The 24528-nt window shown below is 43.2% G+C and overlaps 1 protein-coding gene and 1 long non-coding RNA gene across 7 annotated transcripts in view; one reads left to right on the forward strand and one right to left on the reverse strand.

The window, feature by feature from the left end:
• The window catches only part of LOC309534959, a 32419-nt gene extending 20256 nt beyond the window's left edge, over positions 1-12163 (forward strand). For 2 of the 4 annotated variants that reach the window (XR_014220927.1, XR_014220928.1), the window contains exons 2-5: positions 4332-4446; positions 9542-10435; positions 10638-11418; positions 12069-12163. This is a non-coding gene — a long non-coding RNA (uncharacterized lncRNA). Of the gene's footprint in view, positions 1-4331; positions 4451-9541; positions 10436-10637; positions 11419-12068 lie in introns of all 4 variants that reach the window. The other 2 variants (XR_014220929.1, XR_014220930.1) reach the window with 2 other exon arrangements.
• The window catches only part of TTC17 (tetratricopeptide repeat domain 17), a 58481-nt gene continuing 45983 nt past the window's right edge, over positions 12031-24528 (reverse strand). For all 3 annotated transcript variants that reach the window (XM_082223925.1, XM_082223926.1, XM_082223927.1), the window contains exons 20-25: positions 22645-22765; positions 20265-20424; positions 18466-18549; positions 16151-16270; positions 15184-15327; positions 12031-13058 (exon numbers count right to left, since the gene is read on the reverse strand). In XM_082223925.1, coding sequence (XP_082080051.1) covers positions 12927-13058; positions 15184-15327; positions 16151-16270; positions 18466-18549; positions 20265-20424; positions 22645-22765 — 761 coding nt within the window. In that variant the 3' untranslated portion in view covers positions 12031-12926. The remainder of the gene's footprint in view (positions 13059-15183; positions 15328-16150; positions 16271-18465; positions 18550-20264; positions 20425-22644; positions 22766-24528) is intronic.

Consider the following 24528-nt stretch of genomic DNA (forward strand, 5'->3'; position numbering starts at 1 on the left):
GATATCGTGGTCATGGCAGCAGCCCAAAGATTATGACTCAGGAAACCAGGGGTTTTAAGCTTCTTGGCTGAGGTGCTGCATGGACTTCTGGTTTAGTGGTTAGGATCATCAACCTCAAGAATCATAGAATCTTGGAGCTGGAAGGGACCCAAGGGTCAATCTAGTCCAGCCCCCTGCAACACAGGAATCTGAGCGAAAGCATCCCTGACAGATGGCCATCAAACTTGTTCTCCAAAGTGTTTTGCAGAACAAATAATTTGGTGCATTGTGCGGATATTTTAAACCTTTCACATTGTGCCCTCTTGTTGAACATTCAAGCCTCCACAGTTCAACGTGGACTTTTCTAAAGCTCTTGTGTCAGTGTTTGTTGATCTAATAATACACGGTAGCAGTACCCAAGTCTTGAATCAGTGATCAGATTGTCAGATTCTTTTTGCACCTAAGTGGACCATCAACCCTCAAAAACATTTTTGAAAGTCCTGGCAAATATTGTCTACTGTTTGCGGGGGGAGGGAGGGGAGGAGGGATGATCTAAAAAACTTGTTTACCTGCATTGTACCAAAAAGCTTTAGATACGAATCACTTACCAGAAACTCCCAAGTAATCTTAGCAGTCAAGGGATAAGCAAAGTCATCATATGGATTGGTAACTGCTTAAAAAGCAGGAACAGAGAGTAGGAATAAATGGACTGTTCTCCCAGTGGAGGAATGTAAAAACCAGAGTTCTCCAAGGACTGGGATTAGGAAAGGTGCTTTTTAAATGGTCCATTGTGAGGGATGAGCAGTGAGAACAAGTGGCCTCCAGGTCTGCTGATGACACCAAATTATATATTTAAAGTGTTTCAGACAAAAAAGGGAGGAGGAGGAACTCCAAAAGGATCTCTCCGAACTGGGAGAATTGGCAATAAATTGGCAAACATGGTTAAAAAACCAACATGTGGCCGCCGGGACCACATAACACTGGTCCTGAGAGATCTGCATTGGCTCCCAGTATTGGCTCCAAGCACAATTCAAAGTGTTGGTGCTGACCTTTAAAGTCCTAAACGGCCTCGGTCCTGTATACCTGAAGGAGTGTCTCCACCCCCATCATTCAGCTTGGACACTGAGATCCAGCACCGAGGGCCTTCTGGCGGTTCCCTGATTGCGAGAAGTGAGGTTACAGGGAACCAGACAGAGGGCCTTCTTGGTAGTGGCGCCCGCCCTGTGGAACGCCCTCCCTTCAGATGTGAAGGAAATAAGCAGATATCTTCTCTTTAAAAGACATCTGAAGGCAGCCCTGTTTAGGGAAGTTTTTAATATTTAATGCTGTATTGTTTTTAATACTTGATTGGAAGCTGCCCAGAGTGGCTGGGGAAACTCAGCCAGATGGGCGGGGTATAAATAATAAATTCTTCTTCTTCTTCTTCTTCTTCTTCTTCTTCTTCTTCTTCTTCTTCTTCTTCTTCTTCTTCTTCTTCTTCTTCTTCTTCTCCCCCTCCTCCTCCTCCTCCTCCTCCTCCTCCTCCTCCTCCTCCTCTTCTTCTTCTTCTTCTTCTTCTTCTTCTTCTTCTTCTTCTTCTTCTTCTTCTTCTTCCTATAACATGTGTCCAAATTTGAGGCCCTCTTTGAGTTTCAGGCTTAGGCCAAAAGGCCTCCTGCCCCTACTCTCTGATTGGCCCAGGCAGTAGTAACTGTGAATAGGTGCAGGGCCTTCCCCTGAGTAAATGAAGCAATTGCTTCAAATGCTGATGCTGAAATTGGCACCAATCCTCATTTTTTTTTGGCAATCCTTTGTTGCTGCCACTGGCATCCTTGGAAGACTTTCTTTACTGCTGCCTGAAAGCACTAACCAGAACTCGGAGAATGTTTCATGCCTCCTTCTCTGGTTCTTAGTACCCTTTCACTTTTGCAAGATCCCCAGCTGCTGCTTTTCTGCTGGCTCTTATGGATCTATCCATCATCATTACTGGCCAACCCAGTAGATGTTCCCGTGGCTGAACATACTTCTTTGCTGGGTCAGGCACAGTGCTGTTTGACTCCCTGGCTGTGCTAGTCCCATCAGCTCCCTAAAAAACAGTAGCTTTATCAAACTTTTGTCTTGTCCCCCACCTCACCTCAATTGTGCAAGGTTTGAAAAAGCAATCTTTGATACTGAACTTCCAGTAGAAAAGTTCTAGTGAGAAGCAATGCCAGCCTTTCTCAACCTTCCCAGAATGCAAGACCTCAGGGTAAGCCCCTCTTATAAGCAAAGTGGGGCAAAGTCCTGCCAAGATTCAGAATTCACCAAAACTTCCAAAGCCATGGTTCAATCTTTTTCCTGTCACACAATAACATTAATAAATTTTCAGTGGTGGACAGACTTTCTAGATCAGGCATCTCCAAACTGCGGCCCTCCAGATGTTTTGGCCTACAACTCCCATGATCCCTAGCTAACAGGACCAGTGTTCAGGGATGATGGGAATTGTAGTCCAAAACATCTGGAGGGCTGAAGGTTGGGGGTGCTTTTTCTTGATGGTTCCATCCAGCTCCTCTGCCTGGCCGATCACTAGCAGTAGATCTGACCCCTGTATCCAAGGAAGGAAAAACAACTATCTCACTTAGAAAGGGCTCAGCTTGGGGTAGGTGGGAGCAGTGATGGCTCTTCCCCAGCCTTGCTTTCTCTTGGAAGCTAAGCAGGACAAGCTCACACACACACAGAAAGAAAGAGAGCACAGAGGGGTGCTAGTTATCTTATAAATGTAAAGGGACCCCTGGGGTTGCGGCACTCATCTCGCTTTATTGGCTGAGGGAGCCGGCATACAGCTTCTGGGTCATGTGGCCAGCATGACTAAGCCGCTTCTGGCGAACCAGAGCAGCGCACGGAAACAACATTTACCTTCCTGCCAAAGTGGTACCTATTTATCTACTTGCACTTTGACGTGCTTTCAAACTGCTAGGTTGGCAGGAGCAGGGACCGAGCAACGGGAGCTCACCCCGTTGCGGGGATTCGAACCGCTGACCTTCTGATCGCCAATCCCTAGGTTCTGTGGTTTAACCCACAGCGCCACCCGCGTCCCAGAGTTATCTTACAGTTTTTTTCAAATTTAAGTTCAGGGCTGAAGGTTTTAAATGCTGTAGATCTTCTTTCTTTGCATCTTTTTTTTCTTTAGCAAAGTAGGAAACCCTCCCTGTTGCTTCTCTGGTTACTTATGAAGATACCTTGTCTTTAGGGAAATCGTTCTGAGTATGTGCAGAACCAATGCATGATTCTGATATAGTCTAGTGCTAGCACATGGGGCTATTCTCGAAGCAGTGCTAACCCCTCCTATATCTGCTATCGTGGCTGTGCTGGATTACTCTCATAGCAACAGATGGAGTGGGAGCCTTCCTTGTAGGGCTGAAATTCAGGCAGTCCAATCATATTCCTTTTGTCCCACTCTCTGCAGTGGTCATCCAACAAGGTAACCAAAGATGACTCAGTACCATAGTCAGACCTGTATCAGATTGGAATAGATCTGTGCTATCTAAGATTATTTACAGCTGCCCCACCACAACCCTCTCCACCACCTTCCCCATGAAGAGAGTATTTGCAACTGGTCAATAGTTGTTCCAGTCCAGACCTGGTTTCTTTTGGAGTTGCCACACAACTGCATCTTTCAAGGCAGCAGCGACCAGCCCCTTGCACAATGAAGCATTAACCATGCTCTTGACTCAACCAGTCAGACCTCCTCTGTTGGATTTAATAAGCCAGGAGGGGTAGGGGTTAAGAGGGCACATGGGATTTGTTGCCATCGGCACCTTGTCCCCATCAGCAGACAGTGTAAACTGAAACTGATCCCACAATCACCGAATCTGGCATTGGGTACTTCAGCTTGAGCTGAATCAACTGCAGAGTCAAGCTCAAGTGGAGAGACAACAGAATACAAAAAGTACAATCTGTGACTAGATGAGCCCTGGGGTCCCTTTCAATTTTAGAATTCTATGATTCTGTGACAATTTAATTTGAACTTAAATGTGTGCAAAATGACCCTTCACAGCAGCAGTGATGTAGTGAAAGGGGAAATCATTGTCTCTGTTCACACTCAAATGAATAGAATTGAATTTAGTGGTTGAAGAAAAGGATGAGAGAAAAGAGTGATATACATGAACCTGAGGTAAAAGCAGGTGGGTGAGATAAGAGATCTTAAGAAAGGGCAGATCACTGTGGAATAGATAACAAGCTTCTAATGAATGGTGTAGATCAAGTGAATCTATACAAATGTTCACACGTTCCATGTGATCCTAGAATCTGTATTGTTGCAAGATCTGGAATTTGTATAATCAGCCCTTGACATCTTAGGTACCGAAAAATATAACTCATATCTCCTTTTGCAGACGTCATCGCAGTTCTTCATCTTCACCTATCATACAATTGGCCAGTGATGAGTCCAACATGCACTCTGTCTGAATTTCATTTTGCAACATCCATACACTGCAAAGTGGATAGGTAGTAAGTACATTGACTAATTTTGTTTCTGTGTTTTGTGTGTGGGTAGGGCAGAGTCATTTGGGGCAGTATGCACCTGAAATTTCTCCTGTGTAATCTCCATTTAATCAAAGACCTGTGGACGATCATGATTGTGTCACTGGATAATCATTTCAACAGAGGCTGCTATGTTGACATAGATGGTTTTTATATGCTGCCAGGAATATGTATTTTCCATATCATAAAACCTCCCACATGGGTTCATGGTAATTTCATGCCTCTGAATATCAGTCACTGGGGAACACAAGCAGGAAGGTACTGTTGCCCCCAGGCCTTCATTGTGGGTTTCCCAGTGCCATCTGGTTGCCCATGGTGGGAAAAATGTTTCTGGACTTGATCGAGCTTTGGCTTGATTCAGAAGGCCTTTCTTATGTTCTTAAGGTGTATGCAAGTTCTCTTTTTCTTTTCCTCCTCCACCCTTGTTGCCACAAAGAAGATTCCAATAAGCTGTGAGCATAGTTGCAACCTCTGTGCTGCAGTTTTGTAAGAGGGAGTGGCAACTAGATGATGGGGATTCTATCTCCTGTGATATGCTGCAACCATTATGGACAATTAGCTGCACCAGTCTGCGAATAGCTTTTCATCCTATTATTTGGCAGATGTAGATCTGAGATGATACAAGTCTTCATTAATCGTATCTCTATTATATGCTTTAAAATTCTCTGATGAAGGATGCCACCGACAGGATTGCAACATGTGCTCCTGCGATGAGAGAAAAGGTATTGGGGAACTAGTTGAAAAGACTTTGTTCTCCATTTTGTTGGGTGTGTGTTGGAGCTCTTGCTTATTTAGCACACCAATTTTAGACGCTAAATTCCTCTCCCTTACTTTCAAAACAATGCATCAATAAACACATGTGCAAAAAGAATTAATGGATGGAGAGTGATTTTTTCCCCAGCACATCCATTAATGTTGCATACAAAAATCTAAATGTAAAGAATCTAGGTAGCAAGATCAAATGTATTTGTGGTTATAACAGAAGGAACACGAAACACACGGCAAAGCAGATACGTCAAGGCTGGCTTTCCTGGGTAAGAAAGAGTTAATCCCTGTGGGGTTTTCATGTACGTCAGAGCAGGTTCCTGTCTGTGCAGCGCTCAGCTTGGATTGAGAGCTTTTGTTCCTTGTTATTTTTCATGATTTCTTTGCATTTAGTGGTGTGGGTTCCCCTCCCTTCCTTTTTATAAGAACCACACTTTAAAGCATGGCAACAGAGGTTAGATTTACTGCTGTCTTCTTTTTCCAGTGAGCAGGTACTTAGTATACATAGGGAAGGCAAGGCACCACCAGCCTTGGTTCTCCACTGCTTACGCCTTATGCATTACAGTGTTATCATCACAGCCTGCAGAAAAGACCACACCTTTCCCTCCCATTTACATTTTATTGTAACTAAAAAGAGAAAAACGTACATTAAAAAAAGAACCAATGTAGTCTACATCAGAAAAAAAATCTAAAGTGACAGAATCATGGCATTTGTAATCTTCAGAGCAACTGAAAAAGGACCTTACATTGTATCACAGAATAGAGGAAACTAGGTTCTATAGTTTCTATACCAGTTAACTGCAAAGGGTGACTGTTGAATTTCAGTCTTGGGGTTGCTCCAGAGGATCCCTCACATTCAGTTACACTTCTTCCGAACGTCCAAAGCAGCATTTAGATGTCAATACGACACACAGTGCAGAGATACATGGGCTATGGAGATTTAGGGTCACTCCTCACATGAGGCTTTTAAGATACTTCACATCTAAAAAGTTTTATATATACACCTAATCATATAACGTGTGTGCATGACAGGTGCCTTTTTTTTTAGCTGTGTGGGTGATGGGTGAACTACACAACAGGAGGCTGGAAGTGACTGCATCTCCACACCTTGTGTAGACACACACTTGCTGCTATGTAATGTGTGAAGAGGTCTATCTGTTTCAATTGTCTCATTCAATGCAGAAAAACCTGCCTTTGTAGCTAGCTGTGTAGCTTTGCTTCCATTAATGCCTAGTCACCTTGGTAAAGGTAAAGGTAAAGGTACCCCTGCCCGAACGGGCCAGTCTTGACAGACTCTGGGGTTTGTGCGCCCATCTCACATCTATTGGCCGGGGGCCAGCGCTGTCCGGGGACACTTCCGGGTCACGTGGCCAGCGTGACAACGCTGCTCTGGCGAGCCAGAGCTGCACACGGAACGCCGTTTACCTTCCCGCTGGTAAGCGGTACCTATTTATCTACTTGCCTCCGGGGGTGCTTTCGAACTGCTAGGTTGGCAGGCGCTGGGACCGAGCAGCAGGAGCGCACCCCGCCGCGGGGATTCGAACCGCCGACCTTTCGATCGGCAAGCCCTAGGCACTGAGGCTTTAGCCCACAGCGCCACCCGCGTCCCTAGTCACCTTGGTACCAGGTGTGAAATGGGGGATAGTTGGGTATGGTTATGTATAGAGTCTAGCCTAGCTACGGACAGCAAAGCAACATGTTGTTTCAAGGACAGGAATCACTAGTTTGGGGTAGCTAATGCAATGCTCTCTTGACGTTGTTGGACCCCAGCCTCCACCAGTGCCAGCTGGCATGGCCAATGATCAGGGATTATGGTAGGCACCACGTTCACTACCTGGGCTGTAGCTGAAAACTATTAACAAGGACAAAGGCATAAGACTGGCTGGTAAATGTGGTCATGGATGGGGTGAAATCCACAGGACAATTGCCTGAGGAATATATTGCATTGGAGGACAGACCTTTCCTGACCAGATCTCTTTAATTAATGTTTCCATTGCTAAATTGTATGACTCAGTGGCGTCGGGGAGCTTTTCACTGCAACCAAATCGTTCTGTTTGCTTAAGCCTCTGGAAGGATTATGAGTGTGTGTTTTAAACTTCAGCCTTTTCTGTCTCGGACTTGGTTGCATGAATCTTTCTCATCCTGAGTACATGGGAAATAAGGAGCTCCATAATATTCACTGGGCTGTTGTCTTCATGTGAGTTATGTTTTCTGTTCCGATATAGAGCCAAAGCAGTCCTTTTAGAATGGTGCCCTCTTGTGCCAAAAAAAAGCATCTCTTTCTCTGTGCAGCTAGGGACATAAATGTTCTATCAGATTATTCCAAATTTCCACATTCTCCACTTAGCTTTTCTTACTGTTTTTTATGCATCTGATGCCCACAACAGAAGACTGAAGCATGCTGCCAAGAGTTGAATTCAAAAAACATTTTTTAAAAAAACAACAACCCCAAAACAAACATGAATTAAATGAGGTGAGATGGGAGGATGTCGCTGGGAACCAGGGAAGGAAGAGGTGGGGGTGAGCACTTTTAGGTTTATAAGCAAGCTGAATACTCCTCTCTCACACCGACTCCCAACAAATGGGCAACAAGTTCAACTATGAATGTATTAGGGAAAAAATGGTCACCTTTGACGCCTGTAAGATGGCTTTCATTCTTTATCAGTGGGTTGAGGATGGAGGGCAGGAAATCTCTTTTCAGGCCACCTTCAACTGCATATGGCAGAGGAATCCCAAACTTCAACCCTCTTTTTGAAAAAGACTAACCTCCCCCCCAATCTTTCTGGTGTCTTTAACTGTAATCTTTCTACAGAGAGCAAAGGGCAAAGCCAAAAACAAAAACAAAACCTACACATTAGAATTTATCCACATTGCTAATGACCTTTCCCTGGCTTTGTTTTCTTTTAATATTGTTATTCCTCATGGATTTAGCTCTTGCAGGTTCTTGCAGGTGAGTAGAGGTGCTCGGTCCAGCCTATAGATATGAGTATTTTTTTCTGCTTATATCACAGCTGCGCTTAGAATAGGATCCAGCCGCCACCTGGAGGATTCCAGAAGTGTTGACTACATTTTCCCTTCACCACTTTTGGCCGCTCTGCAGCCTCATAGTTTAATGTGGTGATGATGTGTGTTGGGGAAGAATTCTTCACATTTCTAGAAATCTGCAAGCCTTGGATTTTCCAAGATAAGGAGGCACCATGCATTCCTGGAGTCCTATATTGTTATGTGCTCCTGGCTTCTCTGAATAGTAGCAGAACTTTCGGGGTTTGTCCTATGGCATTTCTGTTTATTTATAAATATGCAAAGGTGGTGACCAGCAACAGCAAATCCATAACCAGTCATTAGATCCTCAGAGAGGCAGCCTTGCGCCTCAAGACGCCCCCAGTTAGGGTGGCTGTTCATTAGTCGTGGAAATCTAGTATAAAAGATTGACAGCCCATACTGCCCTTGTGAAATTTCTACACTACCACTTTCTACAGTGGTGCCCCGCAAGACGAATGCCTCGCAAGACGGAAAACCCGCTAGACGAAAGGGTTTTCCCTTTTTGAGCTGCTTCGCAAGACGATTTTTCCTATGGGCTTGCTTTGCAAGACGAAAACGTCTTGCGAGTGTTCCGATTCCCCCCCCTTTCTCCCCCTTTTTCTAAGCCGCTAATAGCCTTTTAGCCGCTAATCCGCTAAGCCTTTAATAGCCGCTAAACCGCTAATAGCGCTAATCCGCTAATAGGGTTGCTTCGCAAGACGAAAAAAACCGCTAGATGAAGAGACTCGCGGAACGGATTAATTTCATCTTGCGAGGCACCACTGTACTTATTTCCATCAAGGGTCCTTTAAGTTATCAAAATTCAGGAAGATGAAGCTATTGTGTGGTGTTTAAACTCAGGTGCTTAGAGAAGGAGACTGTGTAGGATAGTATCTCTCACGTGTAAAAGAAACCCTTTCAATGGGAAGATTGTTTCTTCCCGTGGAAGGGGCATAAAGAAAAGATGAGATATCTGTTTTTATGAGTCACTTATTAGGTTTGTTAATAGAGTTCTGAAAAGTGAACAGACCTTGTTTTCCTGGAAAAGTGAGCACACTTTCAAATTCTTGAGTTTTATTACTTATTTTCACTCCAATCTGTGGAAGGTAAGCATGTCATTTTATCAACAGATATACAAAATGTCTATATGTTGTTATGCACTATCCCAATCTTCTCAGCAGTGAGATATTCTAGGATCTGTGTTTCTTTTTGGAAAAATGAGGCACAGCAGAGATTGTGGTGTCTTTATGATACAGTATATGGTTTATTTACACAGATATATAACCTGAGTTTTCGATGGAGAGGTTCCCAGTACCACACACCAAGAGCGTCTTGCTTCATCCCAAGATGCAGTCCTGGATTCAAAACTCTGCCTCCTGCTTGTCACATTACTTCTGCCTTCTAAGCTTTTGGCCCACATTGCTTCCTCTCGCTCTTCTCTTAAGCTTTTGGCTTTATCTCCTAAGTGAAAGGGCCCCCACCTCTCTGCCATCTCTCAAAGAGTTTCTTTGATGCTTTGTAGTCCTAATGGCCCATTCCTCAGGTGACTACCTCAACACAGGAAGCTTAGACAAGCTTAATTAGCCCTAAATACATGCTAATTCCAGAAGATTTAGAAGCATCTAATACACAGGCTTAAATACACACAGGCGTAGCAGTTTTAACACTGAGCCTTAATTAGATTCGGATGCCTACTGAACCCAATAATTTAGGGTTTAGCACCCACAAACTCATAATAATATTGTAACCTGATGCCTATCTTTGATTAAATTCTTCAGTAGCCCCATACAGAAGATCCATGTAATCTTCTTCTGAAATGTGCATGGACATACATCAGCTTCATTTCTGATGCCACCAAACATCAAGAAGCATGGAATTAAATCTCATGGACTCATAACCTCATCATATTCCTTAATGGCAGATGTTGTAGGCATGGGCAGACTCTATGCTTGTGGGATTTGTTTTTATAAAAACTCTTGAGTTCCACCAAGCAGCGCTAGGTACAAGGTAGTGGTTGGCACAGGCAGAAAAATGGTTTCTCAAGTAGTGGAAGCAAGTGCAATGGGAACAGGAACCGGGTGCAAGAAAGCAGACCTCCAGACCATTCTCCAGAGAAGGAGCGATGACCTGATCTGCCAGAATGCCATGATTGACCTTTCCTGCTCTTCAGGTGAAAGAGACTGAAAGCTTCTTAATTATTTTGGGGAAATATCATTTCAGTATTTCTCTCTGCTACACACAAATTAGCAATATGTAAGTTATGGATTTAGAAAAAATCCCCGAGTTGTACTGGTTACTTATCTGGTGATGCAATAGTGTGCATAACTCAATGAAAAAGGAATTTGGTTCTCACTGTGCATTTCTGTTTACAGGTTATGTTGCAGGACACTCTTGAGAGAGGGTGCCTCCCACTATACTTCGTAGGAAGGGTCTCCAGGCAGAAGAGTGGCACTCGAGACCAAACCAGCAGAGCCAAAATAAGCTCCTCAACCCCATGATGAACATGTTCACCCCACCTCTGGAATCTCAGGAACCATGTAGAAAACTGTAACAAGGTGTGGGGTGAAGAAAACAACCTCAGGACAAGCAAAGGCACGAAATATCATGTGCTATATGACAAGTAACCAAGGCAAAGAATCAGAAAAACAATTCTAGTAGGGAGCAGAGGACAACAAACTAGAGAAGGGGAGATAACATAAGGAAAAAAGAACAGTGATAAGTTGCAGGAAAGGATCAATCAGATAGATCCGCCCCCTGCCCCAAAACAAGAAAGAAAAGGGTAAGTCTGGAGGGAAGGACAATTCCACCTGGAAAAGGACTTGAATAGCTTGAATCATAGAATGGGAAGGGACCATGAGGATCATTTAGTCCAGCCCCCTGCGATGCAGGAATATTTCACGCAATGTGAGGCTCCAACCCACGACCCTGAGATTAAGAGTCTCATGATCTACTGAGCTATAGATGAACAGTTCCAAGGACCTTCCCTACCAAGTCCAATGGGAAGGATCATCCTCACTACAGAATGTCCTCTGGCAAAAATGTAATTATACTAGTCCTCACTGCTTTGCAATCCAGCAATGGTAATAAGTGTTGGAGCAGATTTCCATGTGTGCTTATCTTGCTGAAGCTGAAGATGCAGGCTGGATGTGCAAGGTATATATGGTGATGCACCTGCCTACCATATTTAAAGGAACTTGTGAGCCTGTTTTGGACCATCAGTTGTGACCTACATGTACGTCTAGCTCAGTGGGAGCCATTGTCAATTGCGTTTTCAAGCCTTCAGCAGTAACTAGGGTCTGGCATGCCTGATCTCCAAGTTGACATTAGGCAGGAGCTGGCTGCTCTCAGTTCTTAGTTGATCATATGTAATGAATGCAAACTTTTAGAAAGATTTTGCAATATGTTGTTTGCTGAGGAGAAAAAGTCTGAGGAGGGGAGTCTGCTCTAGGGGTGTAAGCTTTCCCTGTGTCTTAAAGTTCAGACTGTGCTGCATTCTAATTTGCAGCACATGGACAAGTGTTGTAGCCTTATTGGAGTTCACTGATTGAATCCCAACAGTGTGATCCTATTATCCCACTCAATGCAACTGGAAGTGTGTGGAGTCAAATGCCCAGAGAGTCACATACAGAACACAATTCAAAGACTACTTGTACTCCAGGGTAACAAAGCTGAACCTGACCCTTATTGTACATTCAATACAACTTAAGGCAATTGCACCACATTTGTTGTAAAAGACATTTGACTATATAAAAAGAGAGAACAGCATTCTCTTCATTAACATAATTCTTTATTTTTGTTCCAAGTTATGTGCCCTTGTTGATTCAACAATGAGACATGGAGCTTCAAGTCCTTCACTGATCAAGGTGGGTACTGATTTGGAAACAGACCGTTTGCCTTGTTTGCTAAAATGCTCTCCCTTTCTCTAACTTGTAGAGTCACAGAGCATGTGGACAAATGCCTTTAACATTTGCACCTTGCACTCAGCTGGGTAAAACAAAAAATTAGTAAAGACAGGCCAAGGGCTGCAGTGGGTTTCACATATATATGGATATAAAATCTCTTAAATAATGTTTTGTTTTATTTCCCTTTTCTTCAGGTAACCAAAATAAAAATGATTTTACAACTAGATGTTGTGCTTGCCGCTTCTCCTCCTCCCCCTAAAAACAGTACAAAAAAGGGTCTGCAGCCACCTGCATTCTTATCTCACAATCAATCTCTGAGCTGGTAATGCTGTAATATGGACTGGGAGAAATGGTAAAACGTGAGTTTCTGATGGATAAAAATCTTCTTCCTACGTAGTGTGTCTGGTGCAATGATGTGCTTTGCATTTTCATAGATATGCTAGACAAGAAGCAGGTTACATTCTATGCTGGCACCAATTTGTTTTATGGGGAAAAAAAATCTAAGGATGTTTGGGTCACAGGCATGTGGAAAGTTTCTGGGCTCAATATTTAATTATACAGATGTTTAGTAAAAATGTTTTTTCCCTGTAATGCTTCCAAGGATGCTTCCGTTTCTGAACAATAAAAACAATCCCAAATTCTTAGTTAAAATCCTGGTTTCCCAATTGATATTAGCACACCTCATTACAAGCATAATAGTGAAGAATGATTCGGTTGTCTTTTAAAAACAAAAGGGAAAAATGAAGAAGATTGTGATCTTTAAGGAGAACGTCTTTCTTTTTTCATGAGTAAATGACACTGAATGGCACGGATCCGATTCTTCGCTGGTGCAAACTCGGGTTGGAGTTTCAATGTTGATTCATACCATCTCATGGCTTTCTCAAACTCCTCCTGTAGGGCCCAGATGCAAAATGGTTAGTGGTCAAAGTACCAAAAGCCCCAGCAAAGCACCTACCAAACAGGTACCATGCTATCGATAGCAAGTCTATGGTGTTGAACATCAGGCTAAATTTCACAGTGCTGCTTGTTGGATCGAGCCAGGAACAAAAACAACAGCTGAATTCTGGCACCTTTCAATAAACCATAGTTTAAAGTAAGCTTACAAGAAACTAGGTATTTTTAAAAAATAACTGAAATAAAATAAACTTGGAAGTAGATGCTTTGAATCTCTTCCTCGCAGCAATGCTTGAAAAGGGAAAGGGGAAAGGAAGTCTGCGGCCTGCTTCTGCTAATTTCTGTAGTGCTAAAATATGATTAAGGGTTATATCCAATTGGGTCCTTTGTGTAAAGACATTAAGTAAGGGGCCTAAGACTCAATATCTTACTTTTGTGTTACAGTAGCCACTGAAAAATGGGAGTTGTATGCACACAGTTTCACATGAGAAGCTATTTGTGCAAGGCAATGCACTGTATGCATCGGCTCAAAGTACACCGGCAGGGCATAAGAAGCCAGCATACACACTGCTTCTCTTGAGGACCAGGGTTTTGTGTTTTTTTTGCCAGTGACAGTGTCATCAAGGTAACACAGAAATTGGCCTGAAGTCATGGAACTAGTTTATGGCTCCTCAATGACTTAGCACAAGTTATTTCCAGTTTAGCATTACCTTCAGGAAATGGAAATAATATGGTCACATTTTGCTGAGGGGTGCAGATTTTTAAGTTTTTGTTTTTTTAAAAAAGGCTTAGTTTTTAAATGAAAAAAATTAAAAATGGTAAAAATCAGTTTATTAAGTATATTGTGTCAGGAAGAGATGGATCATGTGGAATTTTTACATGTCAAGACGGGACAACCAGTTGCATCATACTGGAAAACTAAAAGCAACAGAATTTCATGGCGTCTTCAGTTAAGATCTGTTTTCCCCTTTGCTACTCCTTGCTGTTCTTATACCGGAAGAGAACACTTCTAACCTGCTAGCATTCTCATGTCAAGATGCTCCTCACAGCCAATGTACTCATTCATGAGGTTATTGCACTCCCTGATGACCCAAAAACTCCAGACTCAAACATTAGACTGGCAGAAGGGCATGACTGGTCATTGGCTGATCCCACACTCCACTGCATTTTGTCCCTAATCTATGCCTTATTTGAATGCAACTTCCTACAATTAAGGCCAGAATTTTGACATTAATAACACCTTTACATTTATCAAAATGCAGAATTTCTGCCATTTCTGCAATTGCTCCTATGTTGACCCGTCTTCACACAAAAACTTCTATCAATGTTGGTAAGGCATCGCTTGTGCGTTATGTGAACTTGCTGCCAGCAAAACTTAATGGATTGATGTTTTTCCATCTATTCACAACTGTTTGCATACAAATATGTGTAAAGGCACACTAAGATATACCCCTTATCCTTGTTCAGAGTAAGAATGACCCTCCCAGCAGATCATCCCAGACAGGAGGAGCTTTTTATTTATATTTTTTAACAAAGCCAGCCAGTGCCTCTGGTGGCTGCTGGAGATATGGTGGTTGCCAGGGCAACAGAGAGTGACATGGGAAGAAGACGACGACCATGGTGCTGTTTCCAGGTTGCCAGTGATGCAATGCTCTTTAATTGCCTCCCCCATCAACTGAGATGCTTCCACAGCCCACAGTGTCCTATCAAATGCTAGCCAGGCTTCATGCCAAGGGGGAACAGGTCACGTGCTATGAGGGTGCCTAAAACTCTACTACAGGAAGAAAAAGGAAGAGTAGCATGACAAAGAACAGTGCAGGACGCTGCCCCCACCCTTATTGCTTGGGACTGGGGCGGGCAAGCACCACAGGCACCAAACCAGAGAGAAACTTGATCAGAATTGGGAAGCTGGAGACACCCACATAGCGTTTTGAGTATTAGCCAGATGATATCAACTGCCAGAACCAACAAAACCAAAAGGGACAACTCTCTACCTACCAGCTACATGACTAATTGCTGTCTCCACACACAACTGCGGTTTCTTTCCTTGTTCCTAAACTCTACCTATCTGTAACACTGGAGCATCAGGAAAGAGAACCGAATCTAATGATTAGTCACTTACCATTGCTACATAGACATTAGCCAATGTGAAATGATTGACAACAAAGTGTGGGGCAATTTCTACTGCCATTGTAGCCACAATGATGGCATCATTCCAAAGCTTTGCATTGTGAAAGATGTTTGCTAGGCTTATGAGTGGCACATCCTGAAAGAGAAGAAAAGTGGAACAAATCTAGTGAGAAGAGTATGTTGCTTTAGGCCGAATCAGGTCATTGGAAATGACAGCTGTTGAAAGAACCGGCTTTGCTTATTAGGGTCAGATTCTATTTGGGGGGCTTTTCTTTTCTTTTCTTGCATTGCCAAGACAGATTTTAATGTATAATGGCAAAATGAAATGACAACTGTTTAACTGACAGGGTGCCAACAGAATTTCCTAAACAAATAAATCATGCTGAGATTATGAACTGTCCAAAAGGCAGTGCCTTTTTGTTGTTGTTTTTGGGAGAAAGAGTTTGGTAGCCTGATATCCTGAAAAGTCCAGGTCATCTATGTGCAGGCATGCAGCTGGTTTTGTGTTCCATTATGGGAGCAAAACTTAGCCAGCCTCTGTTGTGCCTACTGCAAGCACACAAAACACAGGTTGCTCTCTTGCATTTTGTTTTGTTTTGGGAGGTGGACGTTTCCCCAGCTATAATCCTCCACACTGCACTGTACACTGCCCTCTATCCAGAACAGCTTTCCAGTGGGGGAAGAGGCTGCAGCCAAGAGCTGAAACCAGCAAGCCAATCTTATTATTGTGAGCGGAAGTGTTTCTGCCACACTTTATATCTATTTTGAAGGCAACTGGAAGGCAACTGTAGATGATTGCCCTAAAATACTTTAAGGTTGTCTTGAAACTTCTGTATTCAGTTATTTATTCATGTGGGAGATGTTCTGGAGGCGTTAGTAACAGTGAAAGCACATAAACTTAGACACACAAACTGAAAGCTGGAAATCACAGACAGGCACACAGGTAATACAACACATACCTTCATATGATAGGGAGTATGATGCAGGGCTTGCCGGAGGCAGTCAATTGCTTTTTTCCCTTGACCTTTTACCCTCCAGTAAAGGGCTGCCATGCTGGAGAGGACCCAAGAGGTTTGATTCTGGTGTGGCATAAAAAACACAAGATGGGGTGGGAGGGGGGCAATATCATATATCATTCACACTTGCACAAGGACCTCATTATTTTCCTTCATCCATCCTAAGCTTATTCAAAAATTAAGGCACTTAACAACTTAGTAATGCACATCTTGTCTATGCAGACAGCATTATATCAAAGGGCGCTCATGGATGTCTGCAATGGGTACAACGGCTATGTGCTTTCTTCCAAGAGCAGAAGCTCGTATTTTGCTTAGTGCAGAAATGCTGCCACTCTTTGGTGATTTTCAGTAACCATTTTAACTACTGGTTAAGAGTTCTGTTTCCCTTGAGGTGTTTCAAAGGAGTTGGATGGTCAGAGACAGGGTGGTGGGGAGAATAAGCCTGGGATGAATGCCAGCATGCCTGTTTTTCAAAAGGACCAATAAAGACGCTATAATCTCTGAAAAGGTACATTTTGGGCAGGGGTCAGTGAACTTTTTCAGCAGGGGGATGGTCCACTGTCCCTCAGACCTTGTGGGGGGCCGGACTGTATTTTGAAAAAAAAATATGAACGAATTCCTATGCCCCACAAATAACCCAGAGATCCATTTTAAAGAAAAGCACATATTCTACTCATTTAAAAACACGCTGATTCCCGGACCGTCCATGGGCCAGATTGAGAAGGCGATTGGGCCGCATCCAGCCCCCGGGTCTTAGTTTAGGGAGACCAGAGCCTTAGTTTAGGGAGAGTTTAGGGAGACCAGAGACTCTGGTGAATTGCCAAAGGGAAATGGTAAATAGGTGCCCTTTGGCAGTGTAAGAGGTTTCTGGTCTAATTTAGGGTGTTTCCCGTTTAAAATAATAAATATAATACTGAAATTGACACAAAGAAACATCCAATTTACACCATTTACAAGAATGAACCACTTTATAAGCAAATTTTAAGCAACAATGATTACTATTACAATCTAGAATATAATACCCACAAATAAGAAAGAGAATAATAATGATTTACTAATGCATGTTAGCTTCTGCTTTCCATTGTTTTATCATTGCCTTTCCTCAACATACTGCGGAACCTTCTCTCATACGTCCTGCCTTTATCTCAAAGACTGATAGGAGAATATCAGTTTGATTCGGAGGCTAGGCCACTTCTTAGAGAGGAGGGACCAGACTATTCTTATCTCACCCCTTGGAATGACTACTGCAGTGGGCTTTATTTGGAACTGCCCTTGAAGAGGACTCAAAAGCTTCAAGTGGTGCAGAATGCTATAGCCTGCCTCCCTGAGAATGTAAGGAAGTTGGAGCATTTTAGCCAGCTTCTGGGCTCAGTTCAAGTTACCGGCTTTAACCTTTGAAGCCTTACAAGCCTTCCGAGATAGCTCTCCACATATGTGCCTCTTTCCCACCAGTTAAGCTTTTCAACAGGTCCTCTGCTGGCATGGCATCATTATGGGAAGTAAGGATGACCTCCACAAGAAGCCAAGCCTTCTCAGTCACTGACCCCAAATTGTGTTACCACTCCCCAGAAGTCTGCCAGAGTACAGTCATACCTCGGGTTACAGCTGCTTCAAGTTGTGTTTTTTGGGTTGCAGACCACCGAAACCCGGAAGTACCAGAACGGGTTACTTCCGGGTTTTGGCGGGTGCGCACGCGCAGAAGCGCTAAATTGCACTTTGCCCATGCGCAGAAGTGCCGAATCACAACCCACGCGTGAGCAGACGCGGGTTGCGAATATGCATCCCGCACGGATCACGTTTGCAACCCAAGCGTCCACTGTAAATCACATTAGAGAGGCTGCAGGAAGGTGTTCAGTTGATAAATAATGCTCCCAATGACGGCTTTAATTTTATATTTGTTGTTGATTTTTTAAAATGTGTATTGGGAGCCACTTTATAAGAATATTTCAAAGAGAGAGAATATAGCCTTGCGGTGGAATTCAATGTAGCACTCTCACAATTGTTCTGTCTGTGCAAGTGTCCCAGCTTGGCAGACAGAATGATACCTCCTCACCCTGTGTACTGTTCTGGGATTTCTCCCGACCACCCCAGAGCCAATTTTGGGGTATATGCAGGGTCAGTAAGGGGCGGGGAGCAGAAGCAGAAGCCCTGATTTGTATCGCAGGTATTGAGGCAATACTACTGGTTACAGAGATGGCTATCAACCAGGTAAATTTAAGACAATATGAACTTGTAAGCTCTTAGTTGTGCACACCTACCTTTTCCAGAACTTTGGCTATTCGAGTTCCAACTTGTTCTAAAGACTGTGGTGGATAATGGTCTTTCCCAAGATTCTGCAACACCTGAGGAACAAGAGAAGGCAACAGCTTAGGGTAATACAATCAATGCCATCTTAAAATCTGCATATTCCCTTTCGAAGCTAAAATCTGTTCCCTTCCGACAGGCAGTTTGCTCTTGTATCTGTGTATAAGCTTTCCGGCATCCTGCAAATGCAGCTACACAAACCAGAAGAAAATAATACCTTCTATTCTGAAAGTGATGAGAAGCCAGGTCAGTGTCTAAACCAGGGTGTGGTGCCTTCCAGATTTTGCTGGACTACAAGTCCCATCATTCCTGGCCATTGGCCACATTGGCTGGGGCTGATGGGAACTGGAATCCAACAGCTGACGAGCACCATTTTTCTTATCCCTGACCTAACACCATTCAGTTTTCCAGCTCTTGTACTGGTACTTCTGCTAGATAGTCTATATGTGGCAGCTAGATTGGTGACTGGGAGTAGCTGTCGAGACCATATAACTGTTGGGATACTGCCAGGGAGACAAAGTCCATCATGGCCCCAAGCCGTCTGCCAGACGATCCATCGATCTCCCGTAGGCACGCAGTATCAGCAATTAGCAACATGAGATCCAGAAATAGCTTCCCACATTCTGGAACTGATGCACACTCTATCAGCAGATAATGCACAGCAAAAGTCGCACGCAGGAGAGCATTATTTACAAGTTTTATTCAGCGTTGATCAGAACAAAGAAAGACATGACTGCCTGCGTCAGTGTCTCCAGACACAGAGAAATGAAAGCAATAGAAAACATAAACTTCCTGTGAACAGGAAATACGCAGACTCTGTGACTCACAGCCTGCTCCCTTTTAAGGTGAAACGGAAATATCCTAACAATAACTCCGGTCCTGAAAGATCTTCATTGGCTCCCAGTATGTTTCTGAGCACAATTCAAAGTGTTGGTGTTGACCTAAATGGCCTCGGCCCAGCATACCTGAAGGAGCGTCTCCACCCCCATCATTCAGCCCGGACACTGAGGTCCAGCACTGAGGGCCTTCTGGCGGTTCCCTCCCTGTGAGAAGTGAGGTTACAGGGAACCAGGCAGAGGGCCTTCTCAGTAGTGGCGCCTGCCCTGTGGAACACCCTCCCATCAGATGTCAAGGAAATAAACAACTATCTGACTTTTTGAAGACAGCCCTGTTTAGGGAAGTTTTTAATGTTTTATCGTGTTTTAATATTTCGTTGGGAGCCGCCCAGAGTGGCTGGGGAAGCTTGGCCAGATGGGCGGGGTTTAAGTAAATAATAATAATAATAATAATAATAATAATAATAATAATAATGATAATAATAATAATAATAATATAGAACTTTTGCCCGATTTTATTTGGGTTGTTGGGGGAGTCAGATTCAAGGAATTTGAATTCCTGATTCACTTGAGTCACATGGCAGGACAGCTCAACAAAGGTTCGTTCTGTACAGGCACACCGTCTCCCACCACAATGTTGTTGGCATGGAATAAATGTTGAACAGAAGCAATACAAGCACACTTTTCATACTGCACATCCTTTCCCCACAGGTGTCCTGCACATCTGTTTTAATGCTAAAGGGCAAGCTGGAAGCACAAGAAACCTGCGTTGGCACTGCCATCTGTCAACATCTGTTTCACACATGCTGCTAAACTACCACTTGCACTGGGCAGACAGCAATAGGAAATGTTACCTGCAATGTGCCAAGCAGCTTCTTACCAGTGTGTGTGTGTGCGAAGCCCACAGGTTAGCCTACCTCTTTTAGCTGACTCTCTCCCATGTAATGAAGACTAGCCCGATTGGCAACACCTTGAAGGTGATCCAAAGTATGCATGCTGGCAGGTAGGTTGGCACTGCAGAGAGGTTCCACGGCAGGTTCTTGCAGCTGGGTTGCAAAATCTATGTGTTCTGTAATACTAGAAATGAAGGGAAGGCCAAATCTCATCATAAATGAAGTATTCAGAGAAAGAGGTTGAAGGAGCAACAGTTCCAGGGCAGCAATAGCTTCTCAACAACACATTGTATGTCTGCACTCTACCAACTGGTTTCAAGTTATTTATTTAGGTTTTTTTTTAAAAAAAACCATGTTTGTACAGTGACTTATAATTGAACTCCTCCCAATAGCTTATAAATAAAATTTAAAACATAAGTAAATAAGCAGCAACGTTAAAACTCAGCACTAAAAATCCATTCTTTAGTCTAGATGTTAATTGTATCTTAATACAGACATCTTAAGAGGCACACCCCAGGGCTGGCTAGTTGCTCCTGTACCAGCCTTACATCGGGACTGGGGACTGGTATGTTCCTTTTGCTTCCACCCCTTGCCTCTGCATCCTGGAACAACCATTTGCACTGAGAAAGTGGACAGCATCCCAAATTATTATTTGCGTAATTGTGTCAAAACTTGGAACATCTGAGCCCACTGTCTCCTCCAAGTACAGCTATACTTTGAGTGGTCTGTCAGTCACTTAATAATGGATTGATATATGCATCTATTTCATTGCCCCAATCCTCCAAATGAAACAAGTTCAGCTAATCAGCTTTGCATGCTTGCACAAGTCTTCTCAATTTTCAATGAGATTCATCTTAAGATAGTAAAGAAAAAAAGGAGCTTCCTTTAAAAAAAGGGGGGGATAGATTTTATCTTCATTTTAGACAAAAGAGCTTTTATTGCAAAATACTCTTATAATGATGCTTAAGGGAGAAGCAGGCTACTCAAATCTGTTGCTACCATTCCTTGCAAAATCCAGAAATTACTTATGGAGCAAGAAAACAACTGGCAGCTTTCCCAATCCTAGTATGTGGATATGTGACAACAAGCTTCCAAATCCTTCGTAATACATTCCTTTAGCATTAGGTTTCACTTTCCCACAGTAAGATGGTATAAATGATAATACTGCCAATGAAACTACACAGGCGTTAAGAAATCTGTTAATAAGCCAGACAGTATGTTCCAGAGTTAACAGATTGTGTTATGACATGATTCTTGCTCACTCAGCATTGTATTATATCAACCGGGCTTAGGTCCTGGCTTTAGCAACAAAAATTTCAAGCCAGCTACCTGAGAATATAGTATTTAAAAAGTGGCATTCCACGCTTGGCAGCAACTCACACAGCTTTCAGGTTAAGAGAGCTCCAAATATGATTTAAAAGTTGAGAGGCACATATAAAAATACTCAAGTTAAGATACACTGCTGCTTTAGTGACATGCCACCTGAACTATGGCAATGTGCTCTATGCGGGGCTGCTTTTGAAAATGGTTGACAGAATGATACTAGGGCAGAATGTGGCTGTCATAACATTGAATTTACTTTTGAATGCCACCATCTTGAACATTTATCTAATAACCTGACTACCTCACTGCTCATTCCTAACGCCACATCATTTATGAACCGTTGTCTTTTAAGTTCTGCAGGGCAGGAGATACTGCTGGAGGGCACTGTTAACAGATGGTGACATATTGTGCGTTAAAAGAGACAAAGCTGATTATCCTGGGATACTATGGATGACATGATTAGGTAAAAAGGTAAAGGTAAAGGACCCCTGGACAGTTAAGTCCAGTCAAAGGCGACTATGAGGTTGCGGTGCTCATCTTGCTTCAGGCCGAGGGAGCTGGTGTTTGTCCACAGACAGCTTTCTGGGTCATGTGGCCAGCATGATTAAACCGCTTCTGGCACAATGGGACACCGTGACAGAAGCCAGAGTGCACGGAAACACAATTTATCTTCCTGCAGCAGTGGTACCTATTTTGTCTACTTGCACTGGTGTGCTTTCAAACTACTAGGTTGGCAGAAGCTGGGACAGAGCCATGGGAGCTTACCCTGTTGCGCGGATTTGAATCGCCAACCTTCTAAGAGGCTCAGTGGTTTAGACCACAGCACCACCTGCATCCCTTTTGTGACAAGATTAGCCTCCCTATAACAGTGTGGCTGGAGTAGGCAGAGTTCAGTGCACCAGCCCATAATATTTTAGAACACTGATCAGAACCAGCCTGGTGACCTTTAGCTGTTTTGGATTCCAATTCCCATCAGCTCCAGTCAGCACGCAGGGAGGGCACCCGGCTGGTAAAGGGCGCCACAGATTATCTGTACTGGTTTGTGCACTAACCCAGTTTATTTTCAAGAAAAAACACTCACTCGATATTTTTAGCAGAAACAGCAAGCCATGTGCTGGCTACTGTAGTAAGTTCTACTCTGCGAAGTTTTATGCACTCATCAGGACTTGGCCAACCCAAGCTGCGGTAGTCTCGCCTTTTCCCTGGAAAGAAGCAAACAAGTTTTTAGTATTAAGTCTGAACGCAGCCAAAATATGCAGTGCACACAGCAAAATAAGGGATATTGCAGCTGGTTACTGTTATATATAACTGTTCATGTGAGTGTTCTAATCATGTGAACAGGTCAACATCTGAAGTGGGAGACATATTGAAGATTTGAGAATGAAAAAAAATTGCAAGGTGCATTTTTCTATTTATTAGACACTACCATTTTATGTTGCACCCCCCACTTCAGTCAATAATTTATACATGGGAAAATAAACGGATAATTAAAACACAAGCATCAACATAATTATCAATACTGGACATAAGGTAAGAGGTCATAGGAAACTCCAAGCTAAAAGAACTTTGGGATCTCTATTCAGAAATTCCGCAACCACACACACAATATGAAAAGCTTCAATATTTTCTTTACACAATGGTTGAATATATTCTACTTTGCAATTTTTAGAACAGCAAATTGTGACTAGACCTCTGCTGCTCAGATCCATGTATAAGAGACATAGGAGCCAACTCCTAGGGGGCGAGGGGTCTTCGGCCCCCCCAATACAATATGTGAGGGGGCTTGGCCTCCCCAAAGCGGATGGGCATTGCCATTCAAATGGTGTGTGTGCACAGCGTCATGTGGTCGATTATGTGGGGCGGGGCTTGCCCCCCCAATATTTTATTCACGTTGGTGCCCCTGTATAGAGGTGTGGCTTGGTGTGAATGTTTTTTTTTACTGTCCAGCACAGGTGGATTTAGGGGAGCATGGATACAGAGCCTTGGGGGCGCCACAACTATTATGTAAAGTGGAAGGCAAAAGGCAGGGTTTGGGCATTGAATTTTGGCATCACACAAGGCGCCACTCAGCCCAGTCTTAGTTCATCAGACCAAGAGTCCTGGAAGTCTCTGCTGGTAAGTGTAGTATTACCAAAAAAGGCAGCAAACAGACAACACAGGTGGAAGAAACTGGCAGACGTCCCTTAGGAAACAACAGTCCTATCCCTGCCATAATTCTGTACATCCCATCCCTACTCTGGGGACCATCTATTTTTATACTCTCTTGGCCATGCTATGTTTGTTAAATTTGGCTCAGGTAGTGCCTTGCTTCCAAGTTGCATTCAGCCATGGCATTTGGCATGGTTGCTTGGTCTTCTCTTAGTCCCAGGATGAATGCTTCTCCAACAAAATCATGCTACTAAAGAGAGAATGAAAGAGACGAGGGTAGCTTAGGTGGCTCAGATCAAGAAGCACTTTAAATGCCTTCCCCAACATGAATACAGCCCCTGCTCCTTATTATAAGGTAAGTAAAAGGAATAAGAGCAATTCTTCCAAGAGATACATACTTTCAGAAACCCAAGTTTGACTCTGAGCTTTACTCTGAAGTAATTTAGACAAAAGGTTAATTAAGCCCTATGCCACATTTTAATCCATAGAACCTCACAGTTTTGTTACTTGTTTGACCCTAATTCATGTATGATGAATATAACCTGTGGAGTCCTCAGATCTTAAGTCACACTTTTATTTGTGTTCATTCCGCTCGCATGACTGTGGCTTTGGCTATTGGGAAATATTGTATCATGTTATATCAAACACTATCTCACTGACTACAGCAAAAGGCTACACTGTCATTTCAGGACAGAAGGGTCAACAGACTTAAATTCTTTTTTAAAAAGGTTCCCCACTCACCTATGTAATCATTTCTATCATTTCTTATGCTTCACTTGAATCAGTCATGAATAAAACACAACCTGAAGCTCTAAAA

Source organism: Podarcis vaucheri (assembly GCF_965113315.1).
Source record: "Podarcis vaucheri genome assembly, chromosome: 1".
NCBI classification, from domain to species: Eukaryota; Metazoa; Chordata; class Lepidosauria; order Squamata; family Lacertidae; genus Podarcis; species Podarcis vaucheri.